General features: G+C 37.4%; 1 protein-coding gene across 36 annotated transcripts in view; it reads right to left on the bottom strand.

The window, feature by feature from the left end:
* Positions 1–17731, bottom strand: part of PCM1 (pericentriolar material 1) — a 106576-nt gene that overhangs the window by 52346 nt on the left and 36499 nt on the right. For all 36 annotated transcript variants that reach the window (XM_089903530.1, XM_089903522.1, XM_089903516.1 and 33 more), the window contains 10 exons: positions 14961–15115; positions 14687–14816; positions 13537–13677; positions 12823–13013; positions 11236–11439; positions 8770–8989; positions 8535–8680; positions 7822–8009; positions 5236–5407; positions 2114–2472 (listed from right to left, as the gene is read on the bottom strand). In XM_089903530.1, the coding sequence (XP_089759656.1) occupies positions 2114–2472; positions 5236–5407; positions 7822–8009; positions 8535–8680; positions 8770–8989; positions 11236–11439; positions 12823–13013; positions 13537–13677; positions 14687–14816; positions 14961–15115 (1906 nt within the window). The remainder of the gene's footprint in view (positions 1–2113; positions 2473–5235; positions 5408–7821; positions 8010–8534; positions 8681–8769; positions 8990–11235; positions 11440–12822; positions 13014–13536; positions 13678–14686; positions 14817–14960; positions 15116–17731) is intronic.

Here is a 17731-nt window from a genome sequence, read left to right on the forward strand (position 1 = left end):
CATATATTCATATTAAAACATCAGGAATCTTGCTAATATGCAAACTGAAAAACAATGCGTACTGATTCAGTTGGTATAAGGTGGGGCCCAAGAGTCTGCATTTCTAATAAGCTCCCAGATGATGCGGATGCTGCCTGTCCATGGTTCACATTCTGCATAGCAAGGACTTAGCTCATTTGATTTTGCTACATATTATTTTGACGCTGCATATATTAGTTCGGTTCTGCTATCAGGTCTTTTACCTTTGTGTGTGCACCTTAAAGTGGAGCTCCCACTAACAGATGGTCTTAAAGCCCTTTTGAACAAAAGTGAATGTGCATTCTTGGCAAGTATTTTTATACTGAAGTATGAGAAAAGAGAGCAAATAGATCAGAATGTCAATCTTTGCCTTGAAGTAAAAGAAAAGCTGAATTGTATATCTGGAACCATAATTCTTCAGAATAAAGGGGTTTCAAAAATACAAATACACCAGGATTTCTAGGCTCAGGCAGACATGGCCATATGCTGGCTGAGTGCCCTCTGAGACCCTGCTACTCAAACTGTAGTCCACAGACTACACTGTCAATGCTGATCAACAACGCATGGGAGAACTTGTTAGAAATGCAGACTATCAGGTCCCTCCTCAGACTGATGGAATCAGACTCTGACTTTAAGCAAGATTCCCAAGGAGATTTGTATGAAACATTATCAAGTTCAAGACGCACTGCCCTAGCACACTCAAAATAACCAGCTGAATGAGAGAATGCTGGGATAACAAAGGTTAGTTTCTTTCCATTTACTCATATGACAAAAAGCATTTTGTTGGAGCAACTACGTTAAAAAGAAGTTCAGAGTTACCCCGAGGGCCTCTCTCAAAATGGTCACTATCTACTTAAATCCTCTCTAGTGGCACCAAGAGTGACCATGGAAAAGGCATCGTAGTTGTATTTTCATTCATTTGAATGGTTTCAGATCACTAATCTACTAAGTAATCAGCTCCTCCCAAACCTAAATAACTGAAAAATTATTTCAAGGATGATAATGTGTATGCTGAGAAAAATGTTACCCCTGTTCACGTTTGCTTGTTTAACCATGAAATCAGATTCTTTACATGGGAGTAGGAGTAGCAGCCCAGGACTTTAGGAAACATGAGGTACTGAAATGAAAAAAACCGTACATGTATTCTTTTTCACATCCATAGTTTTCATCAGATTTTTCAAGGGTTCCATTATCCAAAGATGGCTGAGATGAATGCTGCCAAAGCTTACAAGTGGATTTTAACTGCAGAGTGTCCCAGGACCTTTACTACACTTATAATGTACTGTGAGCTTCCAAGAGAGGAAGTTAGTAGGTGCAGTGAGTTTTCACAATTTTCTGATTATAAGCCTAGAATATTTTGCTCTTAAGCACCAAATACTATCTCCTTGAACGCAGAACGACCTTTCAAGGCCACAGCCAAAAAGTGTCCCTTGCAAACTGGAAGGAGCATCCTTTAACTATAATATTCCAGATTTTAGCTAGTAAATCAATTTTTAACCAGTGTTAGACTTCACTAAGTTCTTCAAAAATCATAAAAAATCTATTTTTTAAAGAAGTGGCATGCAGTGAACACTATAAAGAGAACTTTGATATTATACTCAATGACAAGATTCAATAAAATATGGATTAATGTTTTCTCCTATTAACTAAGGTTCAGTTCCTGAAGGACTAAGAGCAAACTTGTTCTAAAAGTGACTTCACCTACATGATATCCAAAGACTGCAGTGTAGTCAGAGGCCTGCATTTCTTTAAATGAATCCATCGCGGATCTAGCCAGAAGTCACCAATGAGGTCTTGCACGTAATATTAAACGAGAGAACAGTAAAAGTTCCGAGCTCATAGGAACCACATACATAGTAAGAAGTTTTAAGAAGCACAAAAAAGAATAAATGCCATGTTTTAAAATAGCTACACCATTAAACCCTATTTGTTAAATTTTATTTAAAAAGTTCTCAAAGGTAACTAAAAATGACTTTGCTCAGGTGGGTCTACAACAGTGCCTCCTCAACAGCCACACCGAAATGATACACGCCAACATGTGAGAGTAAGCGTACCAACATTTATGCTGATCAAGTCAACAAATTTCAGTACTTACCAATATTTTTAACTCTGCTTTTCAGCTGAGTAGAATGCCTCTTCTTGCTCTTTGATTTGGGAGTTTTATCTTTAGATGCCAGGCTGGCCTGTGCAGATGCTTTTCTTGACTTGAATGTTTTAGTTACTGTTGTTGGATCTACTGGGTCAGGCATACTGCTAAAGCTTTCTAACGACTCTTCATCAAATTGGCGTCTTCTCCTACTGGTATCTGATTGATTTTTGCGATTACTATTTGTTGTTTTCTTCACAGACACTGCACATCCAGTCTTGAGAAATGGTTTTTCTACTTCACCTTCTTGGTCATATAACCATGGTGTCCTACTGTTCTCCACCTCCTCTTCCGGCTGTTTTTGATTCCTTACCAATGAAAATAAGTTTTTATATATTACAATGATATATTTCTATATCTACTGAAAACTCCAGATATACTTAATTTATAGTCTACTAGTAGATTCAGGTAAATAAAAACTGTCAACAGGCTATAAAAATATTCCCACAAAATACACATTAAAAATGAAAATGTTACACAGGCTAAGGTACTAAATTACTTTAAACTTTAATCTTAGACCTTTCTCACTAAACCATTTTCACTAGTGAGACTTCCAAACCAAAGGTCCAGCATTCATGATGGAAAGAGTGGGAAGGTAAGATCAAAGGAGGATGGGACATACAAGGAAAAAACAAAAAACTTAAAGAAACAACTGAAAGAGAATCACAGTAAAAAGTTTGGAAACACACATGGATCTGTGTCACCTAAAGCAGTTCAAATATAACCAGAATCTGGTGAAAACAATTGGCCATGTAACTAGTAATTTATTTCTCTGCACATTAAGTCTTATTTAGCTCTGTTAGCTTAGTGTCATTTTCCAAATTCTACCTGCTAAACTTTGGCACCCCTTAATATGTTAATAGGTATTCACTAGTTATCTAAATCTGGGAAAAAATACACAAAACAAAGTTAAACAGGTCTGCAGTACTTCTCAGAACTTTCAATATGCCAATGTGTTTTATAAATGTCTTCGAAGGGAACATAGTGAACATGCTGTCTGAAACTTTTTATTACAGAACCTGACATGGACAACAGAGTTCCTAAGAATATAATTTGGGAGACATTGATCTATAGGGATTAATTCAAGACAAAGATTAACAAACCTACAGTTTACATGCCAAATTCAGCTTGCTGCCTGTAGTTTTGTACGGCCTGAGAGCTATGAATGATCTTTATATTCTTAAATCGTTGAAAAAAATTAAAAGGAGAAATACAGTTTATGAGACATGAAAATTACATAAAATTCAAATTTCACTGTCTATAAATCAAGTGTTCTTGGAACACAGCAACTTATCTGTTCACATATTGTTTATAAATGCTTCTGTGCAAAAATGGCAGAGATAAATGGTTATGACAGACACTATGGCCTGCAATATTTACTACGTAGTCCTTTATAGGAAAAGTTTTCTGACCCGAGCTAACAACTACAATGTTTTATCTGACCTCTTTGTTATCTCCAGCCATTTAATTCAGGGAACCTATAATAGCTGAAATTTTGGAAAGAGATGAGGTCTAATCTGAAGTAGGTCTAATATCTAAAATAATAATACTCAGATGCATCTTTTTTTTTTTTTTACTACCAATTACATATAAACTATAGATAATAATGAAGTAGGGACCTTCCAATAGGAAGACCATTCACTAAAGCTTTGAATAAATTTTTATTGCTTGTGATGGAGATTCATTCAACCACCATTTCTCAATGTCAATTGAGCACTAATCACTGTTTTAGGCTCTGACAATAGAATACTTTCACAGAGTAACACAAGATTTAGTAGGAAAAAAAGGTTAGTGCAGATAAGAAAAGGAGTCAGGCAAGGTCAGGGAGGTCTACCACAGGATTCCTGGAGGTGAACACCGAGTTGAATTCTAAGAATTTTTGGTTAATTAAGTAAAAAACAAAACCAAAATGTTCATGATTTAACAATTAAACTGTCAAAATGCTAATTTAAGAGGCTGAGACATGCCCACACACCTAACTAAAGGGAGAAGTAATGTAACCTATATATTTATAAAGGGATAGGAAAAACAAAATCAGAGATACTTCTGACAGAAGAAGTATTAGGCTCAACTGACCTCTGATTTTTCATCCTTTTAAAAAGTTTTTCTGAAGTAAATAACAACAATAAAAAGGCTATAATCTTTTTACCAGCGGGCTATCAAAATCATTTTCTGGATTAAAACAATCATTAAAAACATTATTTATCAAGCCATAAAAATGCTTTAAAGAATGATTAACCTGAGCCAATCCAATGAGTCTTTCACACACTATTTGGGTCAAAATTATAATTGGGAAGATTATCGTATTAAAAAATAATAAATGTGGGCTTCCCTGGTGGCGCAGTGGTTGAGAGTCCGCCTGCCGATGCAGGGGACGTGGGTTCGTGCCCCGGTCCGGGAGGATCCCACGTGCCGCGGAGCGGCTGGCCCCGTGAGCCATGGCAGCTGACCCTGTGCGTCCGGAGCCTGTGCTCCGCAACGGGAGAGGCCACAACAGTGAGAGGCCCGCGTACCGCAAAAAAAAAAAAAAAAATAATAATAAATGTGAGAAACAGAGAGAAAAAGGAATCCTGACTATGTATTGCTAAAACTTCCTTGACAAAAGTTGTTTTTATAACCTAATAGTACTCAATATTACATTTGGATGGGCCTTAGGAACTTACTCTAATCAGGGGCCATGAATCAAACAAAGGAGCCATCACTTTGTAACAACTATCCTCCAGCAGTTAATATTAGTTTCTATTTCTACATCAATGAACAGTGAACTGGTATAACCTTAAAGACAGATATCAAATCAAGGCCAAAGACACTCTATGGGTTAGGTCATATCCTTCCAAAATGAACCTCACGGGACACCCTGATCAAAACTCTGAACCGCTCTTGTACAAGGGTTAGCAGCAGGTATACGCCTGAGTGACACCTGGTAAGATGTCAAAACTTCACATTCCCAACACTATCAAGTCAGACAATCACAAACATCCTCCCTAATTACATTCTCAAATTACAGATAATTAGATGTAATCACAAAGTGATATTTAAGCAAATAATGGATTACGTTTACAATCAAGTACCTTTGTTTTTCTGCTCCAACAGAAGAACTACTTTCAAAAGGTTTTGGAAAAGCCATGTATTCTGTTTTCCCTGAAAGATTCTGGGCTAATGGTTGCTGCTGTTCAGTGGGTGTAGAAATATTTTGAGAAAAATCTCCAAAATTAGAAGGAAATAAAGGGCTGAAATTCATACCTAATAAATAAAAGCAATGGGTAAGACAACAATAAAGAAGCACCTTTAGCCTTAAAATGAAATTTAAAAAGTTTTAATTAAATATGCCATTCAAATCCACCAAAAGAAAAATTTGTGATTAAAATAAAGTAGCACTCATTTACTCAATCACTGTTTTACAACTCAGTCTGCTATCTTTTCAGCATTGGTGATTCAAAGATAAATACTGATCCCCAACCCCTTAAGACCTAAAAGTTGGCAAAAATAATGCTTGATATTTATCAGAGTATTACTGGGTACAAGACTCCACTGTAGGCACGTTACATGTTACTTCATTTAATGCTCAAAACAACACTGTGAAATAGGTATTATATTCATTTTACTAGTGAGAAAATAGGTTTAGAGATCAAATGCCTAGTAAATGAAAGAGCAGGTTAGATCTCAGGTCTGCATGGCTCCAAAGCTTAGGTTCTTTACACTCTACATGGGAAGTAAAATATAATCACACACTTAATATACAGTGCTGTATCAGAGGTATTTACAAACGGCTACTTACAACTTGTGGGAGAAGGGGATCAGGGAGGGTTTCACAAAACTGAACTAGATTTGACTGTGAAGAATGAACAGTCTTCGTACAGGGTTGGCATGGGTATAAGGCATATTGTGACAAAAAGGAACTGCATGTGCAATTTCTTACATTATTTGTTTCTTAAATGCCTACTCAAACAACGTCTGCTGGGACTTCCCTGGAGGCACAGTGGTTAAGAATCCGCCTGCCAATGCAGGGGACACAGGTTCGAGCCCTGGTCTGAGAAGATCCCACATGCCGCGGAGCAACTAAGCCCGTGCGCTGCAACTACTGAGTCTGCGCTCTAGAGCCCGTGAGCCACAACTACTGAGCCCGTGTGCCAAAAGTACTGAAGCCTGCATGCCTAGAGCCTGTGCTGCACCACAAGAGAAGCCACCACAATGAGAAGCCTGCGCACTGCAACAAAGAGTAGCCCCCGCTCGCCGCAGCTAGAGAAAGCCTGCAAGCTGCAACGAAGACCCAATACAGGCAATAAATTAATTTTTTTTAAAAGTCTGCTGCCAATATTTATCCACACCTAAGAACTAAAAACCTTGTTAAATTGTTTAACGGCCATTGCTTTTATAATCCTGTTAAGAAAATACGCTGTATCTGTGGATATTTATATTTACAGAGCCCTCCCAACCCTTTTCCTCTTCCTATATTCTCTGGCAAACACCTTCAACTCCTCTCCCTTCATTACTCACCTCACCTAACTGATCATTCTACCTCCAGAATGTCTTTAAAATTACTCCTTTCTTTACCGCTACTGCCGATGCCTTAGGTCAAGCTGTCATTCCTTCCCTGCTATTACTGCAATTGCCTTCCAGTCACCATCTATACCCTTAGCACCTTCCCTCCAATCTCAATCAACACTATCACTAGTGTAATCTTTTTAAAATATAAACCTCATGCTATTCCTCTGCTCAAAATCCTCCAATGGCCCCTCTAGTAAGCAGCAGGAAGTCTAAGCTTCTTTGCACAGCACAAAGGCCTCCACTGCTCACCAGCCACATCAACTACTACTTCCCCTGTCATGGCCCTAAACACTAGCCATACTTCATGACCTCTAAATTCCCTAAGTAGTATACTGTTCCATTGCTTTGTAACTCTAAGTGGTTCCATTCATCAGAAAGTCCTTTCCCTTCTAATCTCCCTGGAAAAAAATTATATTCATTCTTTAGCTTTAATATCACTTTCTCTAGGAAAAAAGAGATTTGCTGATAATCTCTTGCCCCAAGGAAAAGTAGGTCATTCACCTCATCTGCACCACTGCTACAGCACCCATGGCAAAGCACTAAGCATTTATTAACATTCTTAGCTTCTTCACTAGACTCTAAATTCCTTAAAGCATCAGGCTTAACATCTTTGAATCCCAGTCATTTATATAGTGCCTGGCACATGACAGGTACAGAAAAAGTCTGAATAAAAGCCTAAACTAAGTAAAAGTAAATATGAGCCTAAGCCAAACACCTTTACTCTAGTGCTATATATCTCCCTACCAAGACACAAAGCTCCTCTACAAGAGCATTGCCTTATTCACCTCTCCTCTCCTAATATTTTACACAGTGCCTGATGTACAGCAGCCAGTACACAGGTTAATTCCCTTTCTCCTTTGATAAATACTTGTTGAATAATTCAAAGGTAAAAGACTAAGCAATCATTCATAATTTACTTAATTTCATTAGCAACCACATTCAGTTTAAGAGTTCACTATAAAGAATCAATGTAGAAAAGAGTTTATAACTTTCTTTGCCAACATTTCCTACCACTCCAAAAGGGACTGATAAAAATCCATGCAATAGACAAATGTTATTCTCAAACACTCTGCATTTATTTATTTTCATTTAAGTTTTCAGCCACTTACCTGGTGCAAATGATGAAAAATTAGTAAACCCCGGTAGGTTGAACAGATTTACAGGCTGTGCTGGAAAGCTGAAAGGACAAAATAAACTGGGAGAAGGAGGGTGTGATGCGCTACTGACTCTTTCCTTGCTTCCAGGTTTTTCTGGATGATTTTGTTGGCGCATAAGTTCATTTAGCATTAGCTTCAACCTGTAAAAATTTAAGGAGTCAGTAATTTAAAGATCAGTTGTATTACCATCTATGTAAAGTACATCCAGAAAGAATATATGTAAGACATGATTCAACAGTATGTGGAACAAACTGACTGCTCTGATGTTTACTACAACAAACATCTGCTTGTCCTGCATGCTTAGTTCAGTAACTTAGCCTTTGCAACAAGAACTGTGCTTATTAGCACTTCTAACAGATAGTAGGCATAATTACAACACTCATTGTTTATATTGTTTACAGCTTTACTGAGGTATGATTTACACACCATACAACCTACCTAAGGTAAGTGTAAAGTTGAGTACTATAAAAATTTTTTTTTAAAGTCAGGTCCACGGTATTAAAAAGGAACATTGAGCAATATCTCTGCTTATAAAATTCCCAGGTGTCAGAATATTCGAAAATGAAATTTGGTTCAGGCCCTTTTCTCCCAGAAGGTAACGGTAAAACTCTTGCTCAGTTTTAGCACTTACTATACACTCTCACTACTTCTAAGAAACAGATTACCTTTGTACATTATTCTGTTGCCATGTTAGCTGGGTGTAGCACTGGTTCAACTGGTGCATTATAAGGTGTACTTGAGGAGATGCAACATTGCTGGGCATAACACTGTAAGGGCCCGTGAGAAGAGTTTGTAGCAGACAAGACAGAGTCTGTGGAAAGCAAATTTTCAGAATAGTTGCCAATGACATGAGAAAAACGTGTACTGCTTCAAAAACAAGATAAAAAAATTCTACTTTACCTGCTGGTCTTGCATCAAAGTCTGACAAATATTGACACTGAAATCAAGTTGTTTCTTTAGCTGATTGATTTGTTCTTGCCACTGTTCTTTCTCTTCTACATAAGAGAGTTCTGACACCCAGCGAAGGTTTTCCTGACGCTGCATGCTGATATTCTGTTGTCTTGTCCTGGCTAAAGGACGATAATTTCCATCTGCTGAAAAAGGGCGATTGTTCTTCCACCTAACACAAGATTTAAAGCATTAGGTCATCTTATGTAATTATTTGGTTTTTAAAATCTGGCAATAAACCTTGATACCCTGGTCCATACACCTGTATTCTCTTCACAGGACTTAAAATGTATGGAAAATAGAATGAGAAAAATTCTGGATTTCTAGTCTTGTACAATATCATTTTTCATTCCTTTCGAATCTTTTTTCATTTATGTTTTACCGAGAAGTGTCTATATAATTCTGTATTCTTCAAAATGAAAACAGTTACGGGACTTCCCTGGTGGCACAGTGGTTAAGACTCCACGCTCCCAATGCAGGGGGCCTGGTTCCATCACTGGTCAGGGAACTAGGTCCCACATGCATGCAGCAACTAAGAGTTCACATGCCACAACTAAGGGGCCCACATACCGCAACTAAGGAGCTGGCGAGCTGCAACTAAGGAGCCCACCTGCCGCAATTAAGACCCAGCACAACCAAATAAATAAATAATAAAAATAGGGAGGGCTTCCCTGGTGGCGCAGTGGTTGAGAGTCCGCCTGCCGATGCAGGAGACACGGGTTCGTGCCCCGGTCTAGGAGGATCCCACATGCCACGGAGCGGCTGGGCCCGTGAGCCATGGCTGCTGAGCCTGTGCGTCCGCAGCCTGTGCTCCGCAACAGGAGAGGTCACAACAGTGAGAGGCCCGCATACCGCAAAAAAAAAAAAAAAAAAAATAGGGAAAGTTTGCCATTAAAAAAAAAAATTGAAAATAGTTATAGTTATTACACCACAAGCATTTTTCCACTCTTCATGCTTTAAGCTTAGCCACATAACATTCCATCAAGTGGAATTACTTAACCATCTTTTACACATGAAACATTTTTCAGTTATAAATAAAAACGTAGTAAATATTTTTGTTGATAGATCTTTTTCACTATGATTTTTATTTTTGCTTAATTCCCCAAAACAAGAGTGAAGATCAAAGCTTATCAATCTTGATCTTATCTAGCTGGAATCTATCTCAATGACAGTACTCTTGTGATACAATAAATATCGTATTTGGTCTTTGTCCCAGGTTCCCAGCACAGAGCTCCTAAAACTCTTGGCCATCTCCTGAGTGATGACTGTCTTTTGTTATTCATAATGAGCTCCTTCTTGTCAGGCCCTAGTTAGCTTCACGATGAGGGCTAGTCACCAGGAAAACCAACCAAGTGTTAGGGGTTGGAACTTTTAGCCCCATCCCCCAACTTTCACAGAGGGAGATTGAGCTTAATCGTCAATGGCCAGTGATTTAGTCAATTCTGCCTATGTCTGCCTATGTAAGGAAACCTCCGTAACAACTCCTCAACAAGGTGGTTAGGACAGCTTCTGGGTCATGAACACAGTGAAGTGCTGGAAGGCTGGTGTGCCCAGAGAGGGTATAAAAGCTCTGTGCCCCTCCCCAACCCATCCCTGGCCCTGCACATCTCTTTCACTTAGTTGTTCTTGAGTAGTATCTTTCGTAAGAAGTCAGTAAACAAGTATTTTCCAGAGTTTTATGAGTTGTTTTAGCAAATTATGGAACCTGAAGAGGGGCTGTGGGGACCGCCAAATATGTAGCCAAGTCAGACAGAAGTGTGTGTGCCCTGAAGACTTGAGACTTTAAAGCGGCATCTGAAGTGAGGCACTTGGGCTTCCCTGGTGGCGCAGTGGTTGAGGGTCCACCTGCCGATGCAGGGGACACGGGTTCGTGCCCCGGTCTGGGGAGATCCCACATGCCGCGGAGCGGCTGGGCCCATGAGCCATGGCCGCTGAGCCTGCACGTCCAGAGCCTGTGCTCCGCAACGGGAGAGGCCACAACAGTGAGAGGCCCGCGTACCGCAAAAAAATAAAAAATGAAGTGAGGCACTCTTGTGGGACTGAGCCTCTTAACCTGTGGGCTCTGCCCTGACTCCAAGTAGTTAGTGGTGGAATTAAATTACATTGTAGGACACACAGTTGGTTCAGAGAACTGAAGAACTGCTTGGAGTCAGAAAGACCTGAGACTCTTCAAATCAAGCAAAAAATTAAAACAGCAAAACTAACCTATTTTTAGTTTCCTTTACATTATAGGAGTTATGATTTGCACGGCTAGGAGGACACACGGAAAAGCTAACCTATTTTTAGTTTCCTTTACATTATAGGAGTTATGATTTGCACTGCTAGGAGGACACACGGAAAAGCTAACCTATTTTTAGTTTCCTTTACATGATAGGAGTTATGATTTGTGCTGCTAGGAGGACACACGGAAAAGCTAACCTATTTTTAGTTTCCTTTACATTATAGGAGTTATGATTTGCGCTGCTAGGAGGACACACGGAAAAGCTATCATGGGAGCCGGCGTCTTGCTCCTCCTCCTCCTCGTCTTCATCTGTCCGAACAACTGCTTCAGAAAGGTAACCATCTTCATCTCCTTCTCCATCTAGTGCACACTGGGTAGAACCTCCCCAAGTTGCCATTGTTCTAGAGATTAAGAGACAAAACACATGAGATCATTCTGGAGATGAGCTAAATACTTTACCGCCTATTATGTACCAGACAGTGTACCAAAAAAAAAAAAAAAAAATATATATATATATATATATATATATATCACTGCACCAAAAAAAGTGTATGTATATATGCATATATATATGTATATGCATATGTGTGTGTATATAAAATTTCATTTAGTCATAGTAACTATGAGATGGGTGGTACTCTCCAACTGCTGTTATAATCTGTTTATGCTACCTTCCAGAAAACAATTCTTCATATAAATTAAACTAGTAATCATGTCCCCTGGAACTTATTCCTAAACTAAACCCCTCTCAACTTTCAACTTTTCCTTGAGTCACAGTTTTCTAGATCAGAGTTATCTAGTAGAACTTTCTGCAGTAGTAGTAATAATCCATATCTGTGCTGTCCAATAGAGTAACCATTAAATACACATGACTAATGAGCACCTAAAATGTGGCTGGTGTGACAGAGAAAATGAATTTTTAATTTTATTTAACTTTAAATAGCCACCTATATTTAGTGGCTGTCGTACTGGAAAGCACAATTCTACACCCATGGTGCTCAAACCTAGATGTTTAACAAAACAATATAAAGAACTTTTTTAAAGTATAGATGTGTGGTACACAGAACACAATAAAGTATTGAAGATATAGTTTGATCAATAAAATTCGTATTGGCACTCCAAGAACAGGAATAGTTCTTTTATGAGTACGAAAGAGAGTAAGGTTTAGTGCAATGTTGCAGAAATGCCATCTGATACCAAAAAATTAGGTCATAACAAATTTGGATTTCAAAATTTTAGATCTGAATACTACTATAAAGATAAGTAATTAACTGATCTTATAGATAACCAATTCTTTTAGAAATATTCTAAATATGGAAATTTCAAACATAAATCCTAAAAACTGAATGTTTTATACAATAAAATGTTTTCAAATTCTTAGGAAATTTACAAATAGCAGATACTCAATTTAAGTTAAAAAAAAAAGCACTTATTTCTGGCCTGATAGAAAAGCACTACAAAGTATCAAGCATTTTTTTTTTTATAAACTTGAAACTTAACTAAGAAAATAAGGCTTATATACTCAAGAAAGTCTGTATCACCATTTGAGCAACCGTCTTAGTAATTTTTGTAAATTTTTTAAAAAGAGAGAAAGGTGATGCTGTGAGAAGTTAGAACAGAAAGTAGCTGGATTTAGTCAAACTGAGTCACAAAGGTGATGCTTAAAACACAAGTCTCACTGCAACAGCAGATTTGTGCTATGATGCAGAGGGGAAATGAGGCTGCCTATCCTATAGGCCGTAAATAGGTGATATTTTAAAAAATGATTTTAACAGCTCTCTTACTTTTCTGTTCTACTCTGTTGAGGCGTACACAGGTTCTCAGACCCATCACTTCTCAGTGAAACAGCCACTGGAGATGTAGTTTCAGCCAGACCTTGCCTCCTCTGATGTTCAGCCATCAAAGCTTCAAGCTGCTTTCTTCTCTGTCGCAGCTCTTCCCTTAACATTTCGTGTCTTCGCATTTCTGACCACAACTGTTATTTTAAAAATTAAGTCAAGTTGGTGTAAATATCGGGACTTGTTTTATCCTTAAAGAAAAACAGCCTAATACTATTGTCAATACCAACAAATATTTCTATTCTCACTCTATCCTTTTTACACTGAGACACCCAAGAAGGTCAAAATGTATTTTAGTAATAAGAAAAAATTAGGCAATCATTAATTATTTATGAAAACAGGTAGCACCCAAGTATACTTTATTAACTATTAGAAGAAAGTTACAATGTTTTCTATAAATCCCATGTAAATAAAATGCCAAAGGACAGGTTTTTCTAATTGAAATGATTACTATTTACTATAACTAACCCTTACATATAATTCTGCCAAATATTTGCTAATAAAGGGCAAGGCTATTTTGAAAATATACAAACTTAATTACTTTTTGTAAAAAATTATTTCTTCCCACAACTAAAAGACACATAATAGGCTACATTTAAAAACATGTTTCACAGATATTCAGTTTTCTTCCTTAAGACTCAGGAACAAGGTACAACATACCTCACTATCTACCACTGAAGGATCATCAGGTTCAAAAGCAGATCTGCTTGTACTGGCTTCATTTTCATTAACAGTTGGGGTTGAAGTAACAGCTGGCATATATTTTTTTGTGGGACAATTACCTGCACTAGTGGCTGACAGCTAAAAAAGAATTAAAACTATTATGAGGAATTAAAGCAATTATATGTTAATTTCATAAAAACAATTATTTCACTGCTTCTCTAGGGCTCTAGTATCATATTTATTACCACCAGGTTTCAATTGACATCATGCTCTAAAGAAAATATGACATATGCAAACAAAGATGAAAACACACACTAAAGTTGAACAGTAGTAACCAACCCTCCGAAACAACAGAGACATGAGGGATAAAATGTTACTGTGGAAAATTTCACATACTCAACCCAACTCTGACATATACTCCTCTGCACATTATTTAGATTGGGAACGAGAAAAAAAGGATTAGATAAAGTAGAAAAGGTAAGCGTCTAGAAAATAAAGTTATATTAGAAATATCACTTGATATGTTTCCCTTTCTTTGAAAACAAAACCTGACTGAAGAATAGAGCTAACCAATAAAGGGTAGGAAAAATCTCAAAAAAGAATTGATATTCCCCTCCCATATTAACCCTCCTCCTGATTACCTGACGTGGGCAAAGACTACACATTCTCTGTTCAACTCAAAAATCCATGCATAGGGTACTATTTAATAAGCATATATACATTTAATATTCAAACTACAAAAACAATATTTTAATTTCCCTAAAAAAACTCATGATGGCTTAACAGCTTTATTATGTAATTTTAGGCCAGTAAAAAATGGAAATGCTAGTCCCTTAACTGCCAAGTTCAAACCAGAATATTTTAATATAATACATACTTATAAACACTCATGTTCTGAATCCACAGCCAGCCGGCCCAACAAGTGAAAGAATGGGAATAATCAGAGTCAATTCCTATGTGCTACCTTTCACAGTATAAATGTACATCCTTAACACATTTCATTTGTCCATCCATTTCATTAATCATAAAATTAAGATATAAATCTATCAAATTAGCACTAAAAAAAGACAAAGAGTACTTTCAGTTGACATTAAGATTTTAAATATCTTTCTTCAGACAAACAGAAAGAAAGAAATTTCCTAATTACCTGTAGGTCAGGACATGCCTTTTGCAATGCTTGAATTTTCTCTTGAATCTCAATCAGTTTCTTTCTTTCTTCCTGCAATTGTTTGAGCTCTCTCTGTTGCTGCTGTAGTTTAGCCTCATAAAATTTCTCTCTATAATTAAATTGACATTATATTTGTGGACTCCAGTAAATCTGATAATAGCATTAAGCACGATGTAATACAGTACCTAGCGGAGTACCTTCTCTCTAATAGGCACTAAACTTTTATGACCTGAAAGCCAGAAGCTTAACATACCTTGCCTTTTCATTTACTCCAGCATCTTTCTGTGTTTTATTGGTATTTCCTCTAGTGTTATTTGCATTTTGTTTGGTGTCTTCTTCTGCTGGGTAGAAATCATCCAAATTTGAGGTATTGGCAGAGATAACTCCATGATCTGCTGTATCATCATCCTAAAACAGCATCATTATATTAAAACAATCTTGATATCTAAAGACATTATCCAATTCACACCTTAGTAAATAGAACTAGGTTGTAAAATTAACATAAAATTTAAAGCAGTAGGGAAAGCATATGATTTTGAGCAATGAAATTCATCCTCTACCAATGGCAGGAAATAAAGTACTAAAACTAAAAACAGTACATTAATAATTTGAGTTGCCAATTACCCAGCAATGGCAAATACTAGTTTGCCTTTTCTTTCCTTGACCAGATTCTAAAATCAAAGAAGAACTTTCTAGAGAATATGAAAAAGATACAAAATATATCATTGGAGCTTGGAACTCTTGATATTACTTTTTCTTCAGATGTGACTTTTACATTAACAATTTAACAACCAATGTCTATTATCACTTGTTCACTTAAAAAGCTTTCCATTTCCTCACTTTGGTCTTTAGTTTGCCAAACAAGTACCAATGGCTCACAATACAAAAACGAATGAGAACGTACCACCTCAAATCTGTAACTACTGGAAAAACAACAAAAGTTCATATCTTCCTAACAGTAGATACGTATCTTCTGTTGAAATCAATGTGCTTATTAAAATGGAGGACTGGGCTGGCAGCGCACTGGTTAAGAATCCGCCTGCCAATGCAGGGGACACGGGTTCAATTCCTGGTCCGGGAAGATCCCACATGCCGCGAAGCAACTAAGCCCATGCACCACAACTACTGAGCCTGCGCTCTAGAGCCCGTGAGCCACAATTACTGAGCCCGCATGCCACAACTACTGAAGCCCTCGCACGTAAAGCCCGTGCTCTGCAACAAGAGAAGCCACCAAGATGAGAAGCCAGTGCACTGCAATGAAGAGTAGCCCCCGCTCACCACAACTAGAAAAAGCCTGCATGCAACAACGAAGACCCGACACAGCCAAAAATATATAAATTTATTTTTTAAAAATCTTATTAAAAAAAAATGGAGGATTGGAGGTAACCTATGACATTTTCTTAAAAACATTTAATATTGGGCTTCCCTGGTGGCGCAGTGGTTGAGAGTCCACCTGCCGATGCAGGGGACATGGATTCGTGCCCCGGTCCGGGAAGATCCCACATGCCGCGGAGCGGCTAGGCCCGTGAGCCATGGCCACTGAGCCTGCACGTCCGGAGCCTGTGCTCCGCAACGGGAGAAGCCACAACAGTGACAGGCCCACGTACCGCCAAAAAAAAAAATTTAATATTGTATACTTTATATTTACTCATGCTTTCTCTGCAGAAATCAACCTTTAACCTTTGGAAATAGAGAGTTAAAGCTAACTTTGATTGTAAAACTGTCTAATCGATTTTAAGCTTATAGACATGGTGTTATTCTGGTCTTCTCATCAATCTAAAAGCTAACCTGATTTATTACTAAAATGGTAAGATTAAAAAGAAACTGAGTTGGGACTCAAAAACAGAGAAGCTGGATCATGAGGCATTTTTCCACAATAAAAAAGTGGAAAACCCAAAGTATGAAAAAAAAACTACATAAAGTTTCAGATTGTCACATGAGAGTGTCTGAACAACTGAAATGATATAAACTCCGAAGCTAAAAGTAACTGACTAAAGAATTACTGTTTCAACACATGCTGCATCACAGACTAAGGAACCATTTAAGATATAAATTGTCTAAGCTAATCTCATCAAGAAGAGTAATAATAGTTTTATACAATCATGATAACTATATAACTGTTTAAACCTTCTCCTGAGTCTCTTGGGAAAGGATACAAGTAAGGGCACAAGCAAAAGAAGACTACCCTTAATAAAATAAGTAAAATGTATCAATCTTAAACATATAAAAACTTGGGGAGTTTGGATCATTTTTTTTTAAATAGCTCTCAGAATGAGGACCCTTAATCCCTCTGTATTGCAGTTTTCTCATTTTTCATACATGTTATTTCAGGTCTTAGAACACTCACTAAAGCAAAAGAGCTGCATTCAACATAAGCCTGAAATTAAGCTGATTCATCTATAAGCCACCAAGTTATTCATCATTTCTGATCTATTATTCCCACTCGGGCAATACATCTGAGGAGAGGATTCATAAAGAAAATATGAGAAAGTAATTAGCAAGTACAATGATGTTCAAGATAGCACAACCTATATTATTATTTGCTTTAGAAGCTGTCTTAATTTTTTCAAATGGTACTACTGTCATACGATCAAAGTTCAAATAGTAAAAAAGATGTTTAGAAAAATCTCCTTTCCATCCCTTTCCCCAATTCCATTCTCCATAGGTAACCAGTGTTATCAGTTTATGAATCTGTCTACAGATATACTTTGAACATATAAGCAAAAATATATACATGTGTATATAAACCTGTATGTGTTTGTTTGTATACATGTGTTTATGCTCCTTCTTCCCTTCAACACCCCTTCTTACAATAGGAAAACCTTAGAAAAAGCCAAAAGCCAATTCCAGTAATGGTTAAACAAGCTATATGGTATCTCAATAAAATAAAATGTAATCAAGGGTATAAGGAAATGGATTCATCCACCACTGCTTAGATATCAATTAATACAGTCATTCTGGAGAGCAATTAAGCAGTGTCCATTAAAATTAAAATGTGCAGGGCTTCCCTGGTGGCGCAGTGAT

This window comes from Delphinapterus leucas, chromosome 21 (assembly GCF_059928025.1).
Source record: "Delphinapterus leucas isolate spDelLeu-1000000601 "Yukka" chromosome 21, BTC_Dleu_Yukka2, whole genome shotgun sequence".
In the NCBI taxonomy this organism is placed as follows: domain Eukaryota; kingdom Metazoa; phylum Chordata; class Mammalia; order Artiodactyla; family Monodontidae; genus Delphinapterus; species Delphinapterus leucas.